Consider the following 21,025-nt stretch of genomic DNA (forward strand, 5'->3'; position numbering starts at 1 on the left):
GGTCATCCAACATTCTTGACAGCCCGAGGATGCTCAACTCTGTAGACTTGTTGCAGACTTATCTTTTCAAACCGGCAAACCGCCATTCATTGTACACCTTCATCCATAGCCCTCAACAGCCTCTCAAAAGAAGATGCATCTCACACCCCAACTTTCACCTCACTCAATCTCGATCCGCCTTCTCCCGGTACTTTTCCAAACTCTTTGGCTTTTTGCCCAGAACCACTACAATCACACAAAGTCAGCCAAAAAAAAGAAAAAAAAAAAAAAAAAAAAGAACAAAAAAAAAAAAAAAAAAAAAAAAAAAGAACGAAGAAAAGGAGGGCAACAACTCACGTCGATCAAACAAATAATAACTCGTAACAAACAATATCGGCAACGCAATAATCGTCGACACCCACCTCCTCGCCGCCCCGTCATACCGCCTCTTATACTCCCTCTTCTCCTCCTGAGCCTTGTCCTCCTCCGCGAGCCTGTCCTGCCGCTGCGCCAGACGCCGCAGACGGGCCGCGCGGAGCGCCGACTCGCGCATTTCCGCCGTCCGCAGGGCCGCTGCTTCTTTTCCTTCCCCTCCTCCTTGTCCTGCGCCCGCTCTCGAGGGACCTGTCGAGGTGGGTGACGCCGTTGTCTGCGATGCTGAAGGGGAGGTGATTCGTGGAGAAGGCGATCCAGCAGAAGGACCCTTGTTCAAAGAGCTCTTCGCCGTCGCATATGACCTCCTCGTCATCGCCGTCCGCCCGTCGTCGCCCATCCGTCGGAAAAGTTGTCCGTAGTACCGCTCTAGCAGGCGACTGCGTATCCGCGAGCGAAACATTTTCTGGCTGTGGTGTATCTTTCCCTCTCAATTTAATTCGTGATCCCCTTGATTGCTTTCTTGTTTATCCTTCTCCTGGCTTGCAATTGGTCCGACTGGGTGTGAGGCCGACTAATGACGGGGTTGATGATGAGCAGTTCCAACTTGACGAGCTCGGCTCCAGACTTTTTCTCATCCTTCGGCCGAAACTCGGGCCAAGGCTGATCCGTAATCCACATTGAAAATCTACGAAGCATCACCACGACGGGAAAATCACACTCGAGTCGAATCGCACAACATAGGCAAAGTGTCGATACAAGATTCCTCATCAAAAGCGTAGCTATTTCCCCATCTACTTTTTGTTATTCTCAACAGCCACGCGCTTCCCTAACGTCGTTGGATTTTGTCTCTGGATGCCCCTCATTCTTCAGTATTATTACAAACTTGGATCCCAAAACGCCAGTTCACCATGTCGAAATCACCAAACCAGTCCTTTTTGCTCTGCGCACTCAATCATCATCCGTGTACCTCGGACCACTAGCCGCAGGCGTTTCCGGCGCGTAAGCTGCAGGCGTTGGTGCCGAGTAGCCGCCGTAGCCAGCAGACGGCGTGGGAGCACCAGCCGCCGGTGTCGGTGCCGAGTCCGGGCCTCCCCATCCGCCTTGCCAGCCGCCGGCAGGAGTCGGCGCTCCGACTCCAGGGGTGGGCGCGTTGTAGGCACCGGGCGTGGGCGCGCTCAGGGCACCAGGGGTAGGGGCCGACATGGCACCACCAGGAGTCGGTGCGTCGTAGGCGACAGACGACGTCGCCGCTGGCGTGTAGCCCCAGGAGTCGTTGCCGCTGGCCCCAGGCGTCGGCGCCGAAACGCCCCAGGCCGGCGTCTTGGAACCGGAATTCCAGCTGTCGCCTCCACCGGCGTATGCCGGGGTGCGTGAGCCGGCCCCGAACGCGTCGCCTGCCGCTGGGGTTCTAGCACCAGCTTGCCAGGCGGGCGTGCGTGAGCCCGAACCGTAGGCTGTCCGGCTTCCGTCATACGGGTTGACAGTCCTCGATCCGTCGGCCCAAGCCGGCGTCCGCGATCCAGAGTAGTCCTGGCCCTTCCATGCTGGTGTCCGACCACCTGCCGCAGGAGCTAGGTCCATGTTAGTACGAGACGAGGAGAAGAAGATGAATGTACATGACAACTTACTTCGTGAACCCCAAGCGGGGACGCGGTCTGAGCCTCCAGAGCCCATCGGCGTGCGGGATCCTGCTTGCCAGCCAGGGACTCTGTCCCCGAAGCCACGCCCTGCCCCACCCGGCGCCGGTCGTCCTCTGCCATTGATGTCGATGGTCGTGCCCGTGATCTTGTCCTTGTAGCTGAGCGAGTCCTTGGGAAGCGTAATCGTCTTGTTCTTCGTATGCAACTCGACGCGGGCGTGCGTATCTGTCGTGTCCTTGACGATGCCCAAGAGGCCCTTGTAGTATCCCTTCTTGATGATGACGGTCTGGTTGATGGCACGGTCCCGGCCAAACGTCTTGGCGATCGGCTTGTTTTCGGTGCCGTTCTTGTGAATCTTGAGGGCCGGGTTCATGGTGGACAAGTCAGGCCCCGACGCTGCTGCGTTGACACGGCCTCCCTTAGCGGCGATCGTGTTAACCATGCTCGCCTTGGTGACAAAGACACCCGCGTTCTCGTTCGTGGCGTGCGTGTGCAGAAACACGTACGAGCGGTGGATGTGGATAATCTTGCCCTGGCGCTGCTGTCCGGAAAACTCCTTCACCACGTCGTCCAGGCGGATTTCCGAGCCCTCCCGGTCGGCGGCAACCGCCTGCTTCCTCTTGGGCAGCTTGTTGGGGATCTGAGACGGCATCACTTGGCGGGTGTCTCCGAACTGGTCCAGCACAACCAGCGACTCCCGGTCCACCTTGACGATGCAGCCGACCGTCGTGGGATCCAGCTGCACAAGGTCGTGGAGCTCGTACTGGCCGAGCGATCCCTGTCCGCCAATGTCGCTGGCCTCGCGCAAATCCTTGCTAAAGACAGTCACCTCGTTGTTGGTGTGGTCCGTCAGGAGCGTGACGCGGTCCTCGGAGATCTTGACCACCGTGCCGACCTCGTCCTGGAACTTGCTGCCGCCAATCACCTTGACGTGGTCGCCAATCTTGAAGCGCTTGCGGAGGCCCTTGATGGGCACCTCGATGCTCTGGCCCTTGAGGTCGCCCTCCGTGACGAACATGGTGACAATGTCGCCCTGCACGTTGGTCGCCTTGCCCACGACGCCTCTCTGCTCTCCAGCGTACACCTCAATGATGTCGCCGGGCAGGTACGTGACGAGCGTGTTGCTGTCCTTCAAGCTGGCCGCCAGGGCCTTGAGGTCCAGGTTCTCGGTGCCATCGTCGGCACCGCTGGCGAAGCGCGTCACCTCCTCCAGCGACGGGTTGACGTCCGTGACCACGAGCTGCTGGATCTTGACGTCCTTGACCTGGAAGCCGTTTTCAAACTCCTCGCCCATGTATGTCCAGGTATTGGTCGTCGGGTTGCCTTGGATGTGGCGCGGATGACGCTTTCGCGCCTCCACCTCGCTAAAGAGCCTCTGCGGCGGTCGCGGGCCCATTCCCGGGGCCCTCTTGCGCTTCCCATCCGCAGTCACGGCAGAGAGCGCCTCGTCGCGCATGCCGTAGTCGAGCCTGGGAATGAAGCGGACTCTCGCCTCCAGGCCGTTCTCGGTGACATCAATGACCTGAGCCAGGTCTCCATTGTGCTTGGCCGGCTTGCGCAGCCTCACCCAGGCGCCCGGCTCCAGCGTCGGCGTCTTGGTGACGCGCAGCAGTTCGGGCATGTCTTTGATGTCCACCAGCGTCAGCTTGGAGTGGGGGTAGACATTGAGGATGCCATCGAGAGCAACGAGGATATCCGTCTGCCTCTGGGTCTCGACGTAGACGAAACTCTTCATGACGGAGTCTGGGCCGCCGCGCTCAAAAGCCGCAGTAATGGCCAGCTCGTCCTTTGTGCCCCTTCGCTCGTCCACCCGCTTCATGATGGAGAGGACGACTTCTCGCTCCTTGCCTTCCTTGCATCGCACGGCCCAGATGCTGGGGTCGTCCACACTAGGGAGGAGAAGGCGCTTGGGCACAACGGCCGAGTCGCCAAAGCTCTTGCCGGGTCGTCGATTGCCGTACCGCTGGCGCAGGATCTCGGCCTGCTTCTCGGCGTCCATGCTCGACTCCAACTCGCGGCGGCGATCCAGCTCGCGGTGTCGTCGGTCATCGTCCAGTCGTGAGCTCTCGACCAGGTCGTCGGGGTGGGCGTTGTCGATGATGAAGTCTTCTATTTCCTCACCATCCTTTTCGTCGTCCTCACCCTCGTCCTCGTCATCGACTTCGGCCTCGATATCGATGAACGCGTTCCGCCTATCGCGCTGGCGCTTTCTGCGATGGCCCTGGGGGTCACCAGTGTCAGCATCCTCACCGCCACAACACTCTCATCGTCAGGGTGAGGGGTTTTCAGATAGGGCAGCCGTACATGTTGAACATCATCTTCATCCTCGTCATCTTCTTCATCTTCCTCCTCGTCGTCATCGTCATGGCGGCCACGTGTATCCGCTTCTTCTTCCTCATCTTGTTCTTCTTCTTCTTCTTCATCCTCATCCTCATCGCGAGCCCTGCGCGACTTGGCAGGCGTGGGCTCCTCATCATCGTCAGCCTCCTGATGGCGATTGGGGCTGCTGTCTCGCGCCCGGCTGGAGGCGTCATTGGCCTCCTCCTCGTCCGACATGTCGGCCGGCGCAGGGTTGAAGTCCTCCTCGTCCTCGGAGTCGTCGAAGCGGTCGCGATCGTTGGAAGCCATCTTGAGTACGGTAAAAAGACGCGTGCTGTTCACCGTACGATGGTAGATGGAGAGTTGAAGAAAGGAAGAAAGAAAGAGAAGGCGTGGAGATGGTAGGAAGGATTTCGCTTTCAAGAGCCAAGACAAGTGACCGACGCGGGTAATTATCGGGCTAAACGCGCTTGGCTGACTCGGGAGTGAGGATCAGGTCAGGGGAGGAGGTAAATATTATATGAAGTATGAAGAAGAGAAGCGGAAAAGGAACTTGAGAAATTGAATAGCCAATCTCTGAGCGGTATACTTAGGCAAGGTACCGTCTCTTCTTTTGAGGCTTCTCATTTCAAGCCTTACGGCTGCTGTTGAAATTCTTTCACAGCCACAGCCTCAAACGACCAAGCCGACACCCGAGGCGATGAAGCTAACCTCGCAGCGACTTGGTTAAGCAGCGCCCTTCGTCGGGCCAACTCTGATTTCACCGTCGAATTGGGTACCTAAAGAAGGTACTTTCATCAGTATTGACAGAGTCCATTTAACATGGAAGTCAAATGTCTCGGTTATCCCGCCTAAGCTTACCTACCCCCAGCTGTCGTTGATATGAACCTCAACCTGCAACCGCCACGAGGCATAGCATAAACCAAACTCCGCCGCTTGAACAAACAAATCATTCCTGGCAGCACGACAATCCAAGAGATGCATCCGCTCGCTATATTCGCGAAGCCCGTCTTCTAGAATCTCGCGGCTTCAAATTGCGATAAACTACCTAGAAAATGTAGAAAACAGGAACACCTGCATGACATGACAACCGCTTCGCGCCCCCTTTCCCATCCTTTTCACCATATCCATAGGACCAGACTTCCAATCGTTTGCTCGTCACGCCCCCATACTCCAAGGTGGTAGCTGATTCTCATGCAGCCAGAGCCATCGGTACAAAAAACTCCGGTAAACCCCTCCAAGTAGGTGATACATATATGGCCCCTCCTTTCCGCCGAACAGCCAAGTCTATATCAATCGGAACAGGCGCTCTCTCTTTCCGTCATAGAGAGATGAGGCATCATTTGTACAGTTCTCGTTGGGTCTCACCTCGTCTCAAATTGTCCGCCCAAGGGGTTCTTACGTGACCTTCACGCCCCAGACGCCTCGGCCTGCGCCGACACCGAGCCACTCGCCGCCGTCGGTACCCTGCAAGTGCGGTACCCAGCCCAGATTTCCAATCTCGTATTCACAGTCCCAGCACGCAACCGGGCTTCTCTGGTTCTCCTGCTGCTGCGAGCCGTTGATAGACGATCCGCTCATGAGGTCCCACAGGAGCACCTGGCAGTCATCGGCTCCAGAAGCCAGCGTCCCTCTCCGTGAGGGAGACCACTCAATGCAGTTGATGGGACCAGAATGTCCGCGAAGCTCGAGCAGAGCCTGGCCAGGCTGCCGAACGTCCAGAATGCGAATTACGTTTGAGTCCTGGGCAAATGTCGCTAGAAGATGGGTATCATGGGGGGATGTAGCTAGTCGGAGGAGCGGGGGAGGGTTCGAAAGAGTCTGCTGGGCAGTTGTAGGGCTCATCCGCTCTCCGGACTCTATCATCGAACCAGTCAGTAACCAAACGTGTTTCTCCATGCATAAACTGTGCGTTCTGAGGGTGTAATGGATGACGTACCTCGGTCCTCTTTACCTGTTGGCTCGTAGATAATGGTAGAGTGCTCCAGGCTCCGCAAGTCAAACATGCGCACGCTTCCGTCCTGCCCGCAGCTCACGAAGACGTCGACACTCTTGGCGCAGAACCGTACGTCGTAGACCTCCTTGTCGTGCGCAATTAGCTGCGTCTTGGCCGTCAGAGACGGAATGTCCCATATTGTGCAGGTGGTGTCAATGCTGGAGGTGATGATGAGGCTGGGGGAAACGGTGTTCCAGTCGAGCGACGTCAGCGGTGCCGTGTGATCGGGCGTCTTGGAGTTGGAAAGGAGCGCCAGGGGGGTCAGTTTGGTGACGGCCGATTCGCGCTGGGGGCGCGTAATGGTGTTTCCTGGATTCGCCGACGTCTCGGACGGCAACGACCACAGCCGCAGGTGGTCACCAGAAGTCGCCAGGAGATCGGTGGACTGCTTCTGCGACGAGGGCGGCTCCCACAGCAGCCGCGTAACGGGATACGAATGCGTGGCCTCGGCCACCTTTGAGAACTCGAGACTGTACTTGGATGTGCCGGGCTGGTAAACATCCTGCGGCGTCGGGACGACCTGGCTGTCTAGGATTTGGATCTGGCATCGGCCCGTCAGCTTGCATCTTCCACGCTCAACCACGGCGGGCACTGGCTTACAAAGTTGTGGCCGTCTTCCAGATAGCTGCCGACGGCGACCTTGCCGGCACCGTTCCCTCGGGGCGTCCACTTGCACCAGTCAAAGGCGTAGATGGGCCACGGGGCCAGGTAGTTGCTGGGGCCCGGCTGGGTGTTTGCGAGCTCGTAGCCCAGCGTGCCGGGCGCGCCGTCGGACATGCTCGAGTCGGCGCGCGGCCGAATGTCGGCGAGGCCCAGCGGCGTGTTGGAAAAGGTGCGCTGGGCGCCCGGAGCGCCGTACTTTGCATCCTGGGGCGAGATGAACTGCGACGACGAGCCGCTGGGCGTGGTGGGGGTGTAGGCGTGGTATGACGAGGACGAGGCCGGGGTGTCGTAGCTGATGGAGCGCGAGTAGGTGTGCGCCATGTTGAGGACGGGCTTCTGCAGCGATTGATAGTCTGGATGGGGTGCGGGCGCTGAGCCAGAGGCTGATGCTGAGGCCGGGCCAGAGGCAGAGGCAGCGGCGGAGGCAGAGGCAGCAGCAGCAGCACCAGAGCCAGAGCCGGCGCCGGGATGCATCGACGACGAGTTGGACGACAAGGGCGGGCGCGTCATGCCACCCGGCTGGAGCACGTTGGGCACCGAGCTCTGCAGGCTGGCGGGCGACTGCTCGAGCTTGATCTGGGGAGCGTAGTCTCGCGATGCCATCTGGCTCTGCGGGCTCACGCCAGACATGTGCAGTTCGTCGAGCTGAGCGCCATAGGGAGCCGTGGCCGACTGCTGCCGTCGCGGGGGAGGCAGCTGATGTGATTGGTTCATGGTGCCTCGCTGGCGGTTGGGGGCTGGCCGGGGGCGTTCAGACTCGAACTCGACTGGCTTGGCAGAGCCTGTGGTTCTGTGGTCGGTGGTTCTGTGGTGGGAGGCGGTTGGGACGTGACGTGGGACGTGGGACTGGATGGCGATAGGCTCGTCAGAGGGGTCGGGAGAAGCAGCAGGGCTGGATCACGAGGCGACCAGGCGGCCCCTCTTCGCAGCGCGGTGCTGGTTTGATGGCCTTGTTTTTGTCTGGCGGATCTACAGAGGACGAGCCGGGGAACAAAAAAAGAGAGACGAGGAGGCAGAGACAGAGGCAGAGGCAGACGAGGCGCGGCTGGAGGGATCAGACCAGAGGCCGTTTTTGCTGTCGTCAGCGTCCGTCGCCCAGAGCTGCGTCTGGTGCTTATACGGGCTAAGGTTGGAAGCTTCCATGGTACATGTACTGGAGGGCCAAGTGAGGCGCCAGGGTGCAAGCGGCTAGCACTGCGGTTAGCACGCTTGGTACTTGAGGTAGGTACCTACGTATAGCATTTTTGGATCTCACTGTCGGCCTGTATCACCAACTCGAGCGAGAAATGCAAATATCAGAGAGTCTTACAGAGTCGACTCGAGCAATGGCGATGGATCTTTATCTCGCTCTTTGGATGGCATACAGCTTGGATACGCGGCAACCTCCGTGGTGACTCGATTGTGCGAATCAGCTTTGATACTACCTTACCTAAGGTAGCAGCCTGCTGTCTTTGTTCACATGCATCGCTCTGGTGTTTGATTTACTTTGATGAGCTACTGAGTGAATTTGCTTGTTGATGGACACAACGCTCATTAAAATAATACAGCTCAAAATCTCTCTTCCGAGATTGACCTTTACACAACTTTATATCATGGGTCCAAAGGCTTTCTCCAAGACACAACCTTACGCTCGATCATTCCAACGAACTTGAAGCTCCATAATGCGCCTCACGGTGTGCAACACCTCTACATATACGGTCTCCACCAGCGAGTCGTCTACAGTTTTAGTGTCGGCATATGCGCGCTTGCACAGTGCAAAATACAGATAGCGTCTTGATAAGCTCCCAAGCACATGCCGCGGTCTTGTCCCCGATACCTGTCCTCGTGAGCAGCTTCAACAGAGCACACTTGAACTCTGCTGCATGCTCCTTCCACCGCCGAATCTTCTTCCTCGATGCTCTTGTAAAATTACACTCGCTCGGATTCCCCCTGCTTCTACGGTTGTCCATTCAATCGCCTGCGCCCATCCTCCCGCATAGCCTAAACAACGGAGCCCAGCTCTGCGCAACCACCGGGATGGCCTTCTTCGAACGTATGACGAGCCCCCATCGCAATTCACCCATTCTGCCTCTCCACAACCCCCCAAGACGACTCCCGAGCGAATACCAACTCAACGAACTGGACCCCCGGCCTGATGACGCCTCATCAACCGAGGGAGACCTGCCTAGAGCCTGGCAATCTCACTATGATGAACCATCCTCCTCTCGTGGGGCATCGCCAACCACATGGCGCAGCAAGACTGACTCCAGTCGGTCAACTCACAATATTCAGCCGAACCGACGACCGATGTTTGCTGGTCCACCGCCGCCGATAACAGCATCGATGTTGATAAGCAAGGAGTCGTTCAGGGCCGATTCTGTTGGCCCTTCGGGTCGCAAGAAACCTACGCCATATAGCCTTCTCGGCGGGAGCCCGACCGAAGCTAATAGTGTGTTGTTCGATCACAGACGGGAAGCTGTTGCGAACGCTGCCGATTCCATTTGGCGAGGCTTGCGGAGGCAAGAGAAGGCCTTGGAGAAAGAGGTCCAGCTGCTGCTCGATCAGCAAGCCGCCGCCTTGGCCGCCGGAACCGGCACCGAGAATGAGGGATCGAGCACGGGGAGTAGCACTCCGACGAGCACATTCTACTCTACGAAAAGCTCCAAATCCAAGATGACCAGTTCTCTCTATGTGCCGCCTCGGGCTACCCGCGATGGCAATGTGGTGCCGATCAGACAGCCTGCAAACGACAAGCCGCCGGGGTTGAGGTCGACCAGAGGCGCTCTGCGGGAGTTGATAACATCCATGACGAGGCTCAAGGAAGACGAACATGCACACCTTGACGACGCCATGATGCAGCGACAAGATGCGCTCAACTACCTGGACCGGCTAGGCAGCAGGAGAACCGGCATACAGGCAGAGCTGGACGACCTGACAGAGAACGGCGACGAGCCGCTAGCAAGGGAGCTGCGGGATCTGAACACGCAGCATGACACGCTCGGCAAGGAGATCCAGCTGCTCGAGGAGAAGTTGGCAGCCATGCGGATCGAGCACCGCACGCTTGAAGAGAGAATAGATGACATCAAGAACAAGAGGGAGGCAGGACTGAGCGGGTACTACGGCGCATTGAGAGATGTGACCAACGAAGCGAATGCATTTGTGCAGCATCCCCCCATTCAACCGCTTGACGAGGACCTCCTGTGGCAGGCCGGTGAGGCTGAAGAAGATCCGGCCGCTTCGGGAGGACGAGAGTTCATGCGCCTCATCCCCGAGCGCCGGACGCTGGAAATGGCAAAATCATGGTGGACGGCGGAGATGACGGTGCTGAAGCGCTGCAAAGAGCGGATCGACGCGGATCGCCAAGCGTTGGAGGAAGGGGGCCGGGTTTGGGACAAGGTCACGCAGCTGGTTTCGACTTTCGAGGCAGAATTGCGACAGGCGATGCAGGGCGGTACCACGGCATCCTCATCCTCCTCGAGCCCGAAAGGCAAAGACAAGGTGCCCTCGCAGGAGGAAATCCTATCCGATCAGCTCTCCCGGATGAAGCAAGTGATTGAAGAGCTGGAAGACCTGCTGAGGCAAGCCGAAGACAAGCGCTGGAACCTCTTGATTTGCGCTATCGGCGCAGAACTGGAAGCCTTTAAAGAGGCTCACGAGGTTCTCAACAGCTTGCTACACCCCCCTGAGAAGCAAACCCCCGGCGATGGCGCAGATGCGCCCGACTACAAGGAGGCGGAAGCAGAGCATCGACATGCTGCGCAGAAGGAAAGCCATGGGGCCGATGAAGAGAGTGACAATGAGGTGCCGTCAGACTTTCTCGGCGGAGAGCAGGATGCGAGTGATGAGCACGCTATTGCTGATAACAGCAGCGAGAACGAGGTGCCGCCGGAATTCCTGGTGGAACACGTGTGAAGGCGAAATACCTACTTCTGCCTTGGGTCACTTGATTTTACCGATTTGTTATCAATAGGCGGTTCTTTTTTTCTCTGGTCTGCGTTTCTTGGTGGGCGGGTTTCGGATGATGGGAGATACATATACCCTGGGCTGGTGGTTTGTTCCTTTACATGACTTGATGATGGTGATGATTAGCGTGGCAAAAGCATTGTTACTGAATACTAGAAACGAGGAATGAATAGATAAGCGATGATCATGCTTTTATGGCCGTGATATGGCCCAATACTGTTGACTGTCTTGTCCTCGACCAAATAGAGTGTGTTTCGGATCACCGAGTAACCTCGGCTAAGTGGAAACGCTCACGACGAGCCTTTGTGGATAACGCCGCCGAACCAGAATTTGAACCGGGTGGAAGGAATGAATCAGACAACCAAGAAGCATTTTGTCAGTGTGAAGTTTCTCTTTTTCTTTCAATATTCTTATTTTTGCGAGTTGGGTCATCTCATCATATTCTGCATTTAGATCAAAAACACGAACAAAAGCAAGCATCCATTTGTTTCCCATCAAACGCCCAAACGAAAACATGACGTTGGCACGGCTCGTCCGTCATGATAGTTCAACCCAAACTTCATCTTCCTAGGGCCTTTTCCTCAGGCGAGGCCGTCCAGCATTCCAGCGCATTTGCATCCATTTCGAAACAAGACAAGAGCTCCCTCAGTTTCCCATAACCATCAAACCGTGTCGGACGAAAAATGGCTCGGCAGCCGTCGCAATTCGACATTTTGAGCTGGGATCTCGACAGGAGGTGGTCTGAAAAGGACATGTCCACGAGAATCATCGCTTGCGCTCAAAGAAGCCGCTGGAGCCAGCAATAGCAACGGACTGGTCCATCACCCACTCGCCGACACCGAGGTACTTGTCGATCCATTTGGAGACTTCCTTGTTCTCGCCGGCAACTTTGTCGCTCTTGAAACTGGAGGCCTGTCGTTAGCCCGTCGCTGCAGTATGTGTTGTTCGTCGAAAGCGCCAACTCACGTCAGGCCGGTCGAGCGCTTCACGCCAGCGAGGAAAGCCGACACTGTCACATGCAAATCTTAGCAAACACGCGGGGATACACCAACACGACGAGGCGACAAGGGAAAGGGAGAATCTCTTACGAAGAACGGCGTCAAAAGCATAGTGAGTCAAACGTCCAACCTTTGACCAGAGGCCCAGCGTCAGCAGGTCGAGAAGCTGCGAGCAGATTCTTAGAACGGCCAGTCAAATGCAGGCGAAATCTGGCGCGGGACTCCGGGACGCAAGCGTTTCCTCCAAGAAAGGCAGAAACGATCACGAGCCAAAGGGCGCCAGCACGAGAGCAACGAACCGGGGGAGGAGAGACTTTGAAACCAGGGAGAAAAGACGTACCACCATGATGCCTGGATTTTCCTTGTCGAGATCGGAACTATCAGATGGAAGAGCCGGCGTCGGTGTCGTTTGTGGGTATCTGGAGAAGGCTCGCAAGGGGTGCCGCAACGGTGAGAGGCTAATACAGCCTTGGGAGGCTGGAGGAACAGCTGAGGTGACGCATCACGTGCGGGCGCACCGTGGCTTGCTTTCGGAGATCGGCGCCTCGTCTTCCGGATCCAAGCTTGAGCTTCTTGCTGAGTCAGCAGACCGACTGCTTGTTGCCTTAGCTGTGGTTAAGCTACCTCTGCCTAGTCCCGATTAGGATGGAGGGGCGGAGGGGAGGTAAACAGGCCCGATAGCTGGACGGAGTATTTCGATAACACTGGTGCTAACAATTGCCCGAATTACAGAGCAGATATCACGACGGCGTGGGAGCCAAAGAAAGGGCCTCGTGCGATTGAAGAGACATTCAAAGGACGCAATCGATATCTGGGACTTGGCATCTATGGGGATCGTCCAATCGATAGGCATCTAAGACGCTCACCGCGCTTAGAGGGATCAACGCCTCGTTCCCCGAGATTCGCGCTTCATTCAACAACTCTCACCATTTTGCCGAGCCGGCGCTAGGAAAACGGCCTGAGGCGTGGGGGAGAAGGCTCAATTTTTTTTTTTGTTGAGATGGGCCGAAACACGGAGGAATGCCGTCCCTTGTTCTAGCAGCAAGGGGCATTTGGTTTGGTTCCAACGAAGGAGGAGCTGGTGGTCAATCACATACGAAAAGTGCAGAAAGTACGAGTACGAGTATGCAGATACTGAGTGCGATGGCTGGGGGCGGCACCGGCGGCACTTTGTTTTCTGGCAAATGCCTCATGAGGACAAAGTACGGCGAGGCAAGATGAGGCCGGACTGAGGAATGCCTAGATGCCCAGGGTGCGTGGTGATGCCCTTCTCGTAGGGTTGAGGTGGGCGGTATTACTACTGGTGGTGATCCCTGACACCGAGTAATATTCACGGCATTACTACGATAGTCCACGGGCTGGGTCCCTACATGCAGTTCTGCCGGGCTCCAGTATACGAAGACGAGGCGAGATTGACCGTCCGAGAACAGGCCGCACTCTTCTTCTGCACTCCGGGCGCCGTCCGTTTGCGGCCCTGGCGCAGCAATTACATACTGAGGCCTGTTTCTTTTACGCCGTGGCAGAGATAACGGTGAGACTAGCGGCCGGTCCCCTTATCCCAGCTGTTTCCATGTTGGCCAGCCCCTCAGTTAGCGCTCAACTCAATGCCCCTCACTGGCGAGGCGAGGGCAAGGAGGGGCAGCATCGCCCGAGTTGGAGCAGCGGATGGAGGCCATGCTTGTCGAGGCGCCGTGGCTGCTGTGGCCAATCCGGAGCCTTGGTTGGCTCACAGATCCCCTGCACGCCGTTTGCTGTGAGACCTGGAGCTGTAACAAGTACAGAGGGGAGAGGAAAAAAAAGTTCACCTCAGGCTTGGGTGGTGAGGAAATTCCAACCACTGACGGCTGCCGGCGCTGCCACCCCCTCCACCCCCAGACCACCTGCACGCACAGCGCCGCAGCATCACCTAATCTTGGCTCGCCTTTCCCGCAGCTCAGGTTGGTTTTTTTTTCTCTCCCTCGTCGAAGCCACCCTTTCTCCCTTATTTATTTCCCTCTCCATCCTCGTCTGCCTTGGTCCATCTGCCCCTTTGTCTGCATCTCTTTTGCACGCATCGCCTTATCGTCATCTCTTTTTTCACTCACGGGAGCTTGACGAATACTTGACTCGTGAGCCTCACCTGCTAACTCCCCCCTCCCGACCGGCTTGACTTTTTCTCCTCCAGTACCGCGAAGCCGGAACCCTCTTAACCATGTCCCAGATTTCCCGCACGCAGAGCATCATGGCTACTGCGGCCCAGGAGCACCTGGAAACCGGCGGCCGCATCAGTTGGCTGGCCTCGCTCAACACGGCCTACACGCCGGCACGCAACTTTCGCCGCACCTCCATCATCTGCACCATCGGCCCCAAGACCAACTCGGTCGAGGCCCTCAACAAGCTGCGTGATGCCGGCCTCAACGTTGCCCGCATGAACTTCTCCCACGGCAGCTACGAGTACCACCAGTCCGTCATCGACAATGTGCGCGCCTCTGTCGCCGCCCACCCTGGCCGGCCCGTTGCCATTGCCCTCGACACCAAGGGCCCCGAGATTCGAACTGGCAACACTGCTGGCGACGTGGACATTCCCATCAGCGCCGGCACCGTCATGAACTTCACCACCGACGAGAAGTACGCGACGGCCTGCGACACTCAGAACATGTAAGAAATTCTTTCGACTGCTCTATTTTGCTATATCTGAGGTGGGGGAGGGGTAAGAGATGAGGGGGACACAGACACAGTATTCACCCCGCCTTCCTCTGGCAAGGCCGTGCAGAGGCTGCGAAATGGGCAGCTCTGCTAGGGTCCCTGATTGATGCCCTATACCTTGTTGCAAGAAAAGAAAACAAAGCACCTACCATTGCCGTACCTGATGATTCCCATGGTGAGCCACTGCTGACAAATTCATAGGTACGTCGACTACAAGAACATCACCAAGGTGATCCAGCCTGGCCGTGTCATCTACGTCGACGACGGTGTCCTTGCCTTTGACGTCCTCAGCATCAAGGACGACCAGACCATCGAGGTCCGCGCCCGCAACAACGGCTTCATCTCCTCCCGAAAGGGTGTCAACCTGCCTAACACCGACGTCGACCTGCCCGCTCTCTCCGAGAAGGACAAGGCCGATCTCCGGTTTGGTGTCAAGAACAATGTCGACATGGTCTTTGCCTCATTTATCCGCCGTGCGCAGGATATCAAGGATATCCGCGACGTCCTGGGACCCGAGGGCAAGCAGATCCAGATCATTGCCAAGATCGAGAACCGACAGGGCCTCAACAACTTTGCCGAGATTCTCGAGGAGACGGACGGTGTCATGGTCGCCCGTGGTGACCTGGGCATTGAGATCCCCGCCGCCGAGGTCTTTGCCGCCCAGAAGAAGATGATTGCCATGTGCAACATTGCCGGCAAGCCCGTCATCTGCGCGACCCAGATGCTCGAGTCCATGATCAAGAACCCTCGCCCTACGCGTGCCGAGATCAGCGATGTCGGCAACGCCGTCACTGATGGCGCCGACTGTGTTATGCTGTCCGGCGAGACTGCCAAGGGTAACTACCCCGCCGAGTCCATTCATGAGATGCACGAGGCCAGTCTCAAGGCTGAAAACACCATCCCGTACGTCTCCCACTTTGAGGAGATGTGCACCCTGGTCAAGCGCCCCGTCTCGACCGTCGAGTCGTGCGCCATGGCTGCGGTCCGCGCCTCCCTCGATCTCGGCGCCGGTGGCATCATTGTCCTGTCCACCTCTGGCGACTCGGCCCGCCTGCTGTCCAAGTACCGCCCCGTCTGCCCCATCTTCATGGTGACCCGAAACCCCACCACTTCTCGGTTCAGCCACCTGTACCGCGGTGTCTACCCCTTCCTGTACCCCGAGCAGAAGCCCGACTTTGACACTGTCAACTGGCAGGAGGATGTCGACAAGCGCATCAAGTGGGCCGTCACCCGCGCCATTGAGCTCAAGACGCTCACTGCCGGCGACACCGTCGTCGTCGTCCAGGGCTGGAAGGGCGGCATGGGCAACACCAACACCCTGCGCATTGTCCGCGCTGACCCCGACCACCTGGGCATTGGACAGATGGAGTAGACGGATTGGGAAGGATACACAAAAGGGAACTCTGAGCTTTTTTTTTTATTGTTATTTTCTTTTACGATGGATTTCGGGGGCTAAAGGGAACATTCAAGGACCAAAACGAACGATGGGTGCTTGACCATGGCCATGATGGAATAACGCAACACGCCACAGGTATGGGCTGTTTGGTTTCGAGGCGGTTGCATACAGGCCGGTATCATTAATGACCGAAGAAAATAAACATACTACGTCTTATGATGAATAGTTGGACCCCATTCGAAACCCGGTGATATTTGAAGTTGTGAGACGACTTGATATGGGTGAATGTTGCCGTTTAGGTCTCGCTATAGGTATACGTTGCCATTTTGGCGGCGTGGGGAGCTGCCATTGCCCTGAAGTGCTTTGCTGCGAAAAGGAGAGACAGACAATATCCATCATTGAGTTCAGATTCGCTATGGGTATATTAAACATGTATAGCAAGGAAAAGCCGTCTTCTCCCGCCCGTCTGTCAGTAGATGCAGAATTTAAAACCCCCGTATTGTTCGGTAGTTGAAGATGATGTAATTGACGCCCATCCTGTATCTCGTGTCGATTCATCATATGCACGTAGTATCCAATGCATGAATCCGAGCCTCCCTTGCCTCGAAGTGAAATAGATCGGCGTCTCTTCGTTGTGCCTGTGATTTTGATGAGTAGGTATGATTGCGGCTGCTGAGTTTTTGTACATCTAGGCTTTTGACATCAAGGTAAGAAAAAAAAAGGGAGGCAGCTTCATCAGTAAGTAAAGCAATATGAATCAGTCATTAAGCCAGTCTCAAAAAGGACCCAAACATTATCGTGGCATAAGAGAAGCAGGAGGAATTAGCAAAAAGAGAGCAGAGAGGGAGAGAGAGCAGAACTGCCTCATAAGTTCTTAATCTCAAATCTCTTGCGCAGCCTCTCGCCGTGCCTTAGAAAGAGCCAGGCGACGGGCGACAGCGCGACGCCGATGAAGCCGAGGATGCTGTTGCCCCAGCCCATGCCCAGGCGGTTGTACATGGGCAGGCCGGCGAGGGGGAGGACGGCGCCGGCGATGGAGCGGATGACGGCGTTGGCGGCGAGGGCGGAGGCGGCGTAGACGGTGAAGGTGTCGACGAGGTACATTTGGAGGGACTGCGTGTTGGATAGGTATCGTTTGTGGTTAGCTTTGGGTGGAATGTTTTGCTTTTCTTGGGGGTTTGATAAAGGGGGGGAGGGAATTTACCATGTAGACGATGAGGTCGCCGATGCCAATGACGACGGTGCCAATGATGGGCGCGATCCAGTGGACTTTATACTCGGCGGTCCAGCCGTAGATGAAGAAACCCATGGGGAGCACGACGGCGCCGACCATGAGCGGCGAGAGGCGGTACTCGGGCTTCATGCCCTCGGGGGGGCGGCCCTCTCGCTCGGCGGCCAGGGCCTCTTCCGCGGCCTTTTTCTTGATGTTGCTGTCGCTGGTGAGGGAGAAGAAGGCGACGCCGATCATGCTGCCGATGCCGATGCCCAAGAAGGTGAGCCCCGCGTAGCTTGTCTTGAAGTGGTAGATTTCCATGAAGAGGGGCGTGAGGCTGGTGAAGAGGAGGTAGAGGTAGGCGTAGACGACGCCGACGTAGACGCCGCAGATGATGCTGATGGGGGAGAGGACGAGCATCTTGAAGGGGCGCAGGATGCCGCGCTTGAGGTAGGCCGCGTGGGAGAGGCCCGGGTCGAGCTTGGAGCGCAGGAGGGGGTTGCCGGTGCGCTTGCGCAGGCGGTCGGCTTTGCGGCGGAGCAGGACGGGGGCGTACGTCTCGCGGGCGAAGAGGGCGTGGAGCAGGGCGAGGGAGCCCGCGAGGATGGCCATGATGTAGAAGACCCAGCGCCAGCCGAGGCCGGTGGTGATGAAGCCGCCGACGACGGGGCCGACGACGGGGCCGAGGAGCGGGCCGATGGCGAAGCAGGCCATGGCGGCGCCGCGGCGGTCCTGGCGGATCATGTCGGTGATGGAGCCGCCGCCGTTGGTGATGGGGCAGGAGCCGAAGATGCCGCTGAGGAAGCGGAAGATGATGAGGGTCGTCATGGAGGGGGCTTGCGCGCAGGCGATGACGAAGACGATGAAGCCGACGTTGGTGACGTTGTAGACGATGGAGCGGCCGTAAAGCTCGGACAGCGGCGCGAAGAGCATGGGCCCGGCGGCGAAGCCGAGGACGTAGACGGAGACGCAGAAGGCGGCGAGTTCCTCGCTTGTGCTGTGGAATTCCTGCATCAGGTCGGGGACTCCAGGGGCGAACATGGCTGTGAGGTGAGGCAGAACAGATGTCAGTTTACGTGCAAGAAACCTTTGGGAGTGTTGGGAGTTTGGTGTCATGAGTTGCTCATACATGAAGCCAAGGGCGTGATGAACGAGAGCGCGCTGATGAGGGCGCTGTTGAGGACCTTTTTCCACGAGGGCCAGTTGTACGGGTTCTCGGGGTCGTCGGCGCCGTCCCACCACACGAGGTTCTCGTCGTCGCTGGAGTCTGCATCTTGCACCAGGGAGACTTGCTTCTCGGGGTCGGTGGTAGCGGTTGCGGGATCGGGAGGTGAGGAGGAGGAGGAGGAGAAGCGGGTGCCTCTGGAGATGTAAGTGGCCTTGGGCTCGAGGTCGAGTTTGTCGTCCGTGGGCGGGTGCGGCGGCGATATGGAGAGGGTGGATTGGGATCGAGACTCTGTGGATGAGTTGGAGGAGGCCATTGTGGCTGTTTTCGGTGTGCCCTTGTCGTCAGGTTAGCGGCATTGTTTGATGGTGGTGAGGATGTTTATGGTGTTGAGTGGGTGTAGATGCGGCGGTTGGAAAGAAGGAGTTGCCGTATGGGCTGTAAAACTCGTGATTCCATTCCAATACATTGTAATATCAACTGTTTAATGCCTCCTCTCTCATTTTCTGTCTCTGTCTTTTCTTTTTGCTCCCTTATTACTTTGCATTGTTCTCGATTCTCAAAGGGGGAGAGAAAAACAAGTTCATTGGGTGTTTGCAGGAACGTCGATCGGGCGTAAGCCGTGCGGGATCGGTATTATGCCCTCCAAATGATGTCCAGACGAGCTAAAGTTGAGCTTCTTACATACCTTGAACGCTAGACCCAATGGGCAGCACCAGCTGCCTTTGCAATTTGCTGTAGCAGGAACAGAAGCAGAAGCTGGAGGATGCGTGAGTGAGTAGACGGGAAGTCTTCTCGTGGCTCTTAAAGCCAATGCCAATGCCAATGCCAGTGCTATGGGTTGCGATTCCTCTTCAGCGCTGCATGTCCTTGGTATGCATTCGTGTATGAAGGGAGCGCGTTCAATGTGAGCTTCCTGAGCGTCATACAGAGCGAGGGAGGAGAGATTGAGAAGAGAAGGAGATGGAGAAATGAATGTAAGAAGATGAAGGTGAAAAAGGGCAAGTTCCGAGAGGAGACAGAGAGGGGGGGGGGGAGGAAGGGCTCAAATCGCGGCATAGCAAACAGGAAACACGGCTCTCGTTGACAGGGCCTTGCGAGCCTACGAAGCTAAGAGACGTGAAATACACGCACTCGACCTCCTCGTCATACAAGGCAAGACAGGAAGCGGCAACTGGCAGCGGAGACGCAAGCCACGAGAATGCGGATCTCGACCAGGGGGATTGGCATTGCCTGAATCGTTTGCCAGATGCCCTCTCCACAAACCACAGCTCCCCATGTTATCTACTACTCTCCTCTCGGCTGAAAGGCACTTCTGTACTTTGTCACCCGTATTCTGTACTCCATGGAGAAAAGCAGAGTTGTGGAAAGTTGTTGGTGGCGCCGGCTGTCCGTGCCCCGATCTCGAGTCGGCCGCTCCCATCAGCGCCGGTGTTGTCTCATGTACTGTCTGACTGTCTGTCTCTCCTGTCTTTCACCGGTCCTCATGCACGGCTGCTGATCTCTCGAGGTGACGTGCCAGGAAGTCCTTGTAGGTTGCATCTTTAGTCTCGGGAGACGACTTGGAAAAGACGGCGGGTTTGCGGCATCCTAAGCTGGTTCTGTAAGAAGGGAGGACGGCTGTACATACACAGTTAGGGGGTAAGTTCATGTTTGCTTCGGTTTAATACCAGCACCCATCTTTTTTTAGCGCCGTGAAGCCAGTCCGGGGTTGTCGATGGCTTCGGCGGGGTGCAGCCGTGGATGGACTACCTTGCAAAGTACATACGAGGACGGGCCGCTTCCCTGTCAGCCAGCTGGGCGACTCGAATCGGTGCATGAGCGGTGCGTGCTGTGCTCCGTGCTCGTCCGGCTTGTACTTTTGGACATGGGGGGCGGCGCTACTTGCTGGGATGAGGTTTTTGAGTGATGCAGGGAGACGTTTGGGCGGCGGATGGTTGAGCCGAAGAGGTGGTGTAGACGAAGTAGACGAACTAGATGGATGAGATGGAGCGCCGTCTTCTTGATCTGGATATGGACCATCTTGACATCTAAGAACCCCGTTGTGCATCTCATGTAGGTACCAACAGCTTCTTCCCGCATTCCAAGAAACAAGGGCTCTCTGCCATTTCACAAACCGACATGTCACGGCTCGATTGCCGGTCCACAGCTTGACGCTCTTTCGAGCGGTCTACATGTACCAGTTCACAACAAAAACAGATACTTCAAATATTACTCCGGGCTCCTGTAGGAAGAGGCAAAACATGCATGTCTGGAACTTGTTCTGCTCTCAAACGGCCATCTGCTGAAGCCCGAAGGGCCGAGAATTGAATGTTCAGGTACGGTACATCACACACATACAGACTCGCGCGTTTCATGCACATCATCGGCAACCCTTCCTTCGACCTTGTTTCCGCGCCCAAGTGAGCGGCACACATGCTCCGGCTTGTGCATCTAAGATCTCGGGCCTGTTGGCTCCAGGGCCTCGGATGGTCCGTTTGCAAGTTGGTGGGAGGACGAAGACGCTACAGCCAACAACAGCTCACGTCCGCTTCTCTACTAGCACTTTCTTACGAATGAGGATTTCGACGGGATTTGCTCATATCGGCAGCGCGAGGCCGCGGGAGCAGCCTCTCTCCGTGTTTGCAGTTGGACAAGGCCCAACTCGTGTAAAA

The 21,025-nt window shown here is 56.8% G+C and overlaps 8 protein-coding genes across 8 annotated transcripts; 3 read left to right on the forward strand and 5 right to left on the reverse strand.

Moving 5' to 3' along the window:
• Positions 1-163: 163 nt before the first annotated feature.
• Positions 164-532, reverse strand: CCMA1212_005233 (uncharacterized protein; the record flags this gene model as incomplete). Its single annotated transcript, XM_073702501.1, has 2 exons — positions 164-225; positions 337-532. 2 exons carry the CDS (start codon positions 530-532, stop codon positions 164-166), a joined length of 258 nt encoding a protein of 85 aa, XP_073559011.1.
• A 770-nt stretch (positions 533-1,302) lies between these two features.
• On the reverse strand, positions 1,303-4,647 carry CCMA1212_005234 (Transcription elongation factor SPT5; the record flags this gene model as incomplete). The annotated part of the gene is made up of 3 exons (XM_073702502.1): positions 4,299-4,647; positions 1,983-4,215; positions 1,303-1,925 (listed from the first exon to the last, which is right to left on the reverse strand). Exons 1-3 carry the CDS (start codon positions 4,620-4,622, stop codon positions 1,303-1,305), a joined length of 3,180 nt encoding a protein of 1,059 aa, XP_073559004.1. The 5' UTR covers positions 4,623-4,647.
• A 1,064-nt stretch (positions 4,648-5,711) lies between these two features.
• On the reverse strand, positions 5,712-7,686 carry CCMA1212_005235 (uncharacterized protein; the record flags this gene model as incomplete). The annotated part of the gene is made up of 3 exons (XM_073702503.1): positions 5,712-6,172; positions 6,253-6,850; positions 6,910-7,686. The coding sequence occupies 3 exons, from the start codon at positions 7,684-7,686 to the stop codon at positions 5,712-5,714; spliced, it is 1,836 nt and encodes a 611-aa protein (XP_073559005.1).
• Positions 7,687-7,916: 230 nt separating this feature from the next.
• CCMA1212_005236 (uncharacterized protein) lies at positions 7,917-8,099 on the forward strand (the record flags this gene model as incomplete). The annotated part of the gene is made up of 1 exon (XM_073702504.1): positions 7,917-8,099. The coding sequence occupies one exon, from the start codon at positions 7,917-7,919 to the stop codon at positions 8,097-8,099; it is 183 nt and encodes a 60-aa protein (XP_073559006.1).
• An 889-nt stretch (positions 8,100-8,988) lies between these two features.
• On the forward strand, positions 8,989-10,863 carry CCMA1212_005237 (uncharacterized protein; the record flags this gene model as incomplete). Its single annotated transcript, XM_073702505.1, has 1 exon — positions 8,989-10,863. The coding sequence occupies one exon, from the start codon at positions 8,989-8,991 to the stop codon at positions 10,861-10,863; it is 1,875 nt and encodes a 624-aa protein (XP_073559007.1).
• An 816-nt stretch (positions 10,864-11,679) lies between these two features.
• CCMA1212_005238 (uncharacterized protein) lies at positions 11,680-12,258 on the reverse strand (the record flags this gene model as incomplete). The annotated part of the gene is made up of 4 exons (XM_073702506.1): positions 11,680-11,818; positions 11,881-11,923; positions 12,003-12,078; positions 12,253-12,258. 4 exons carry the CDS (start codon positions 12,256-12,258, stop codon positions 11,680-11,682), a joined length of 264 nt encoding a protein of 87 aa, XP_073559002.1.
• A 1,745-nt stretch (positions 12,259-14,003) lies between these two features.
• On the forward strand, positions 14,004-15,969 carry CCMA1212_005239 (Pyruvate kinase; the record flags this gene model as incomplete). The annotated part of the gene is made up of 2 exons (XM_073702507.1): positions 14,004-14,549; positions 14,799-15,969. The coding sequence occupies exons 1-2, from the start codon at positions 14,104-14,106 to the stop codon at positions 15,967-15,969; spliced, it is 1,617 nt and encodes a 538-aa protein (XP_073559003.1). The 5' UTR covers positions 14,004-14,103.
• Positions 15,970-16,857: 888 nt separating this feature from the next.
• On the reverse strand, positions 16,858-18,687 carry CCMA1212_005240 (uncharacterized protein; the record flags this gene model as incomplete). Its single annotated transcript, XM_073702508.1, has 3 exons — positions 16,858-17,106; positions 17,198-18,249; positions 18,336-18,687. The coding sequence occupies 3 exons, from the start codon at positions 18,685-18,687 to the stop codon at positions 16,858-16,860; spliced, it is 1,653 nt and encodes a 550-aa protein (XP_073558659.1).
• Between the last annotated feature and the right edge of the window lie 2,338 nt (positions 18,688-21,025).

The sequence above is a fragment of the Trichoderma ghanense genome, assembly GCF_004382785.1.
Source record: "Trichoderma ghanense strain CCMA-1212 chromosome Unknown scaffold_5, whole genome shotgun sequence".
Lineage (NCBI taxonomy): Eukaryota > Fungi > Ascomycota > Sordariomycetes > Hypocreales > Hypocreaceae > Trichoderma > Trichoderma ghanense.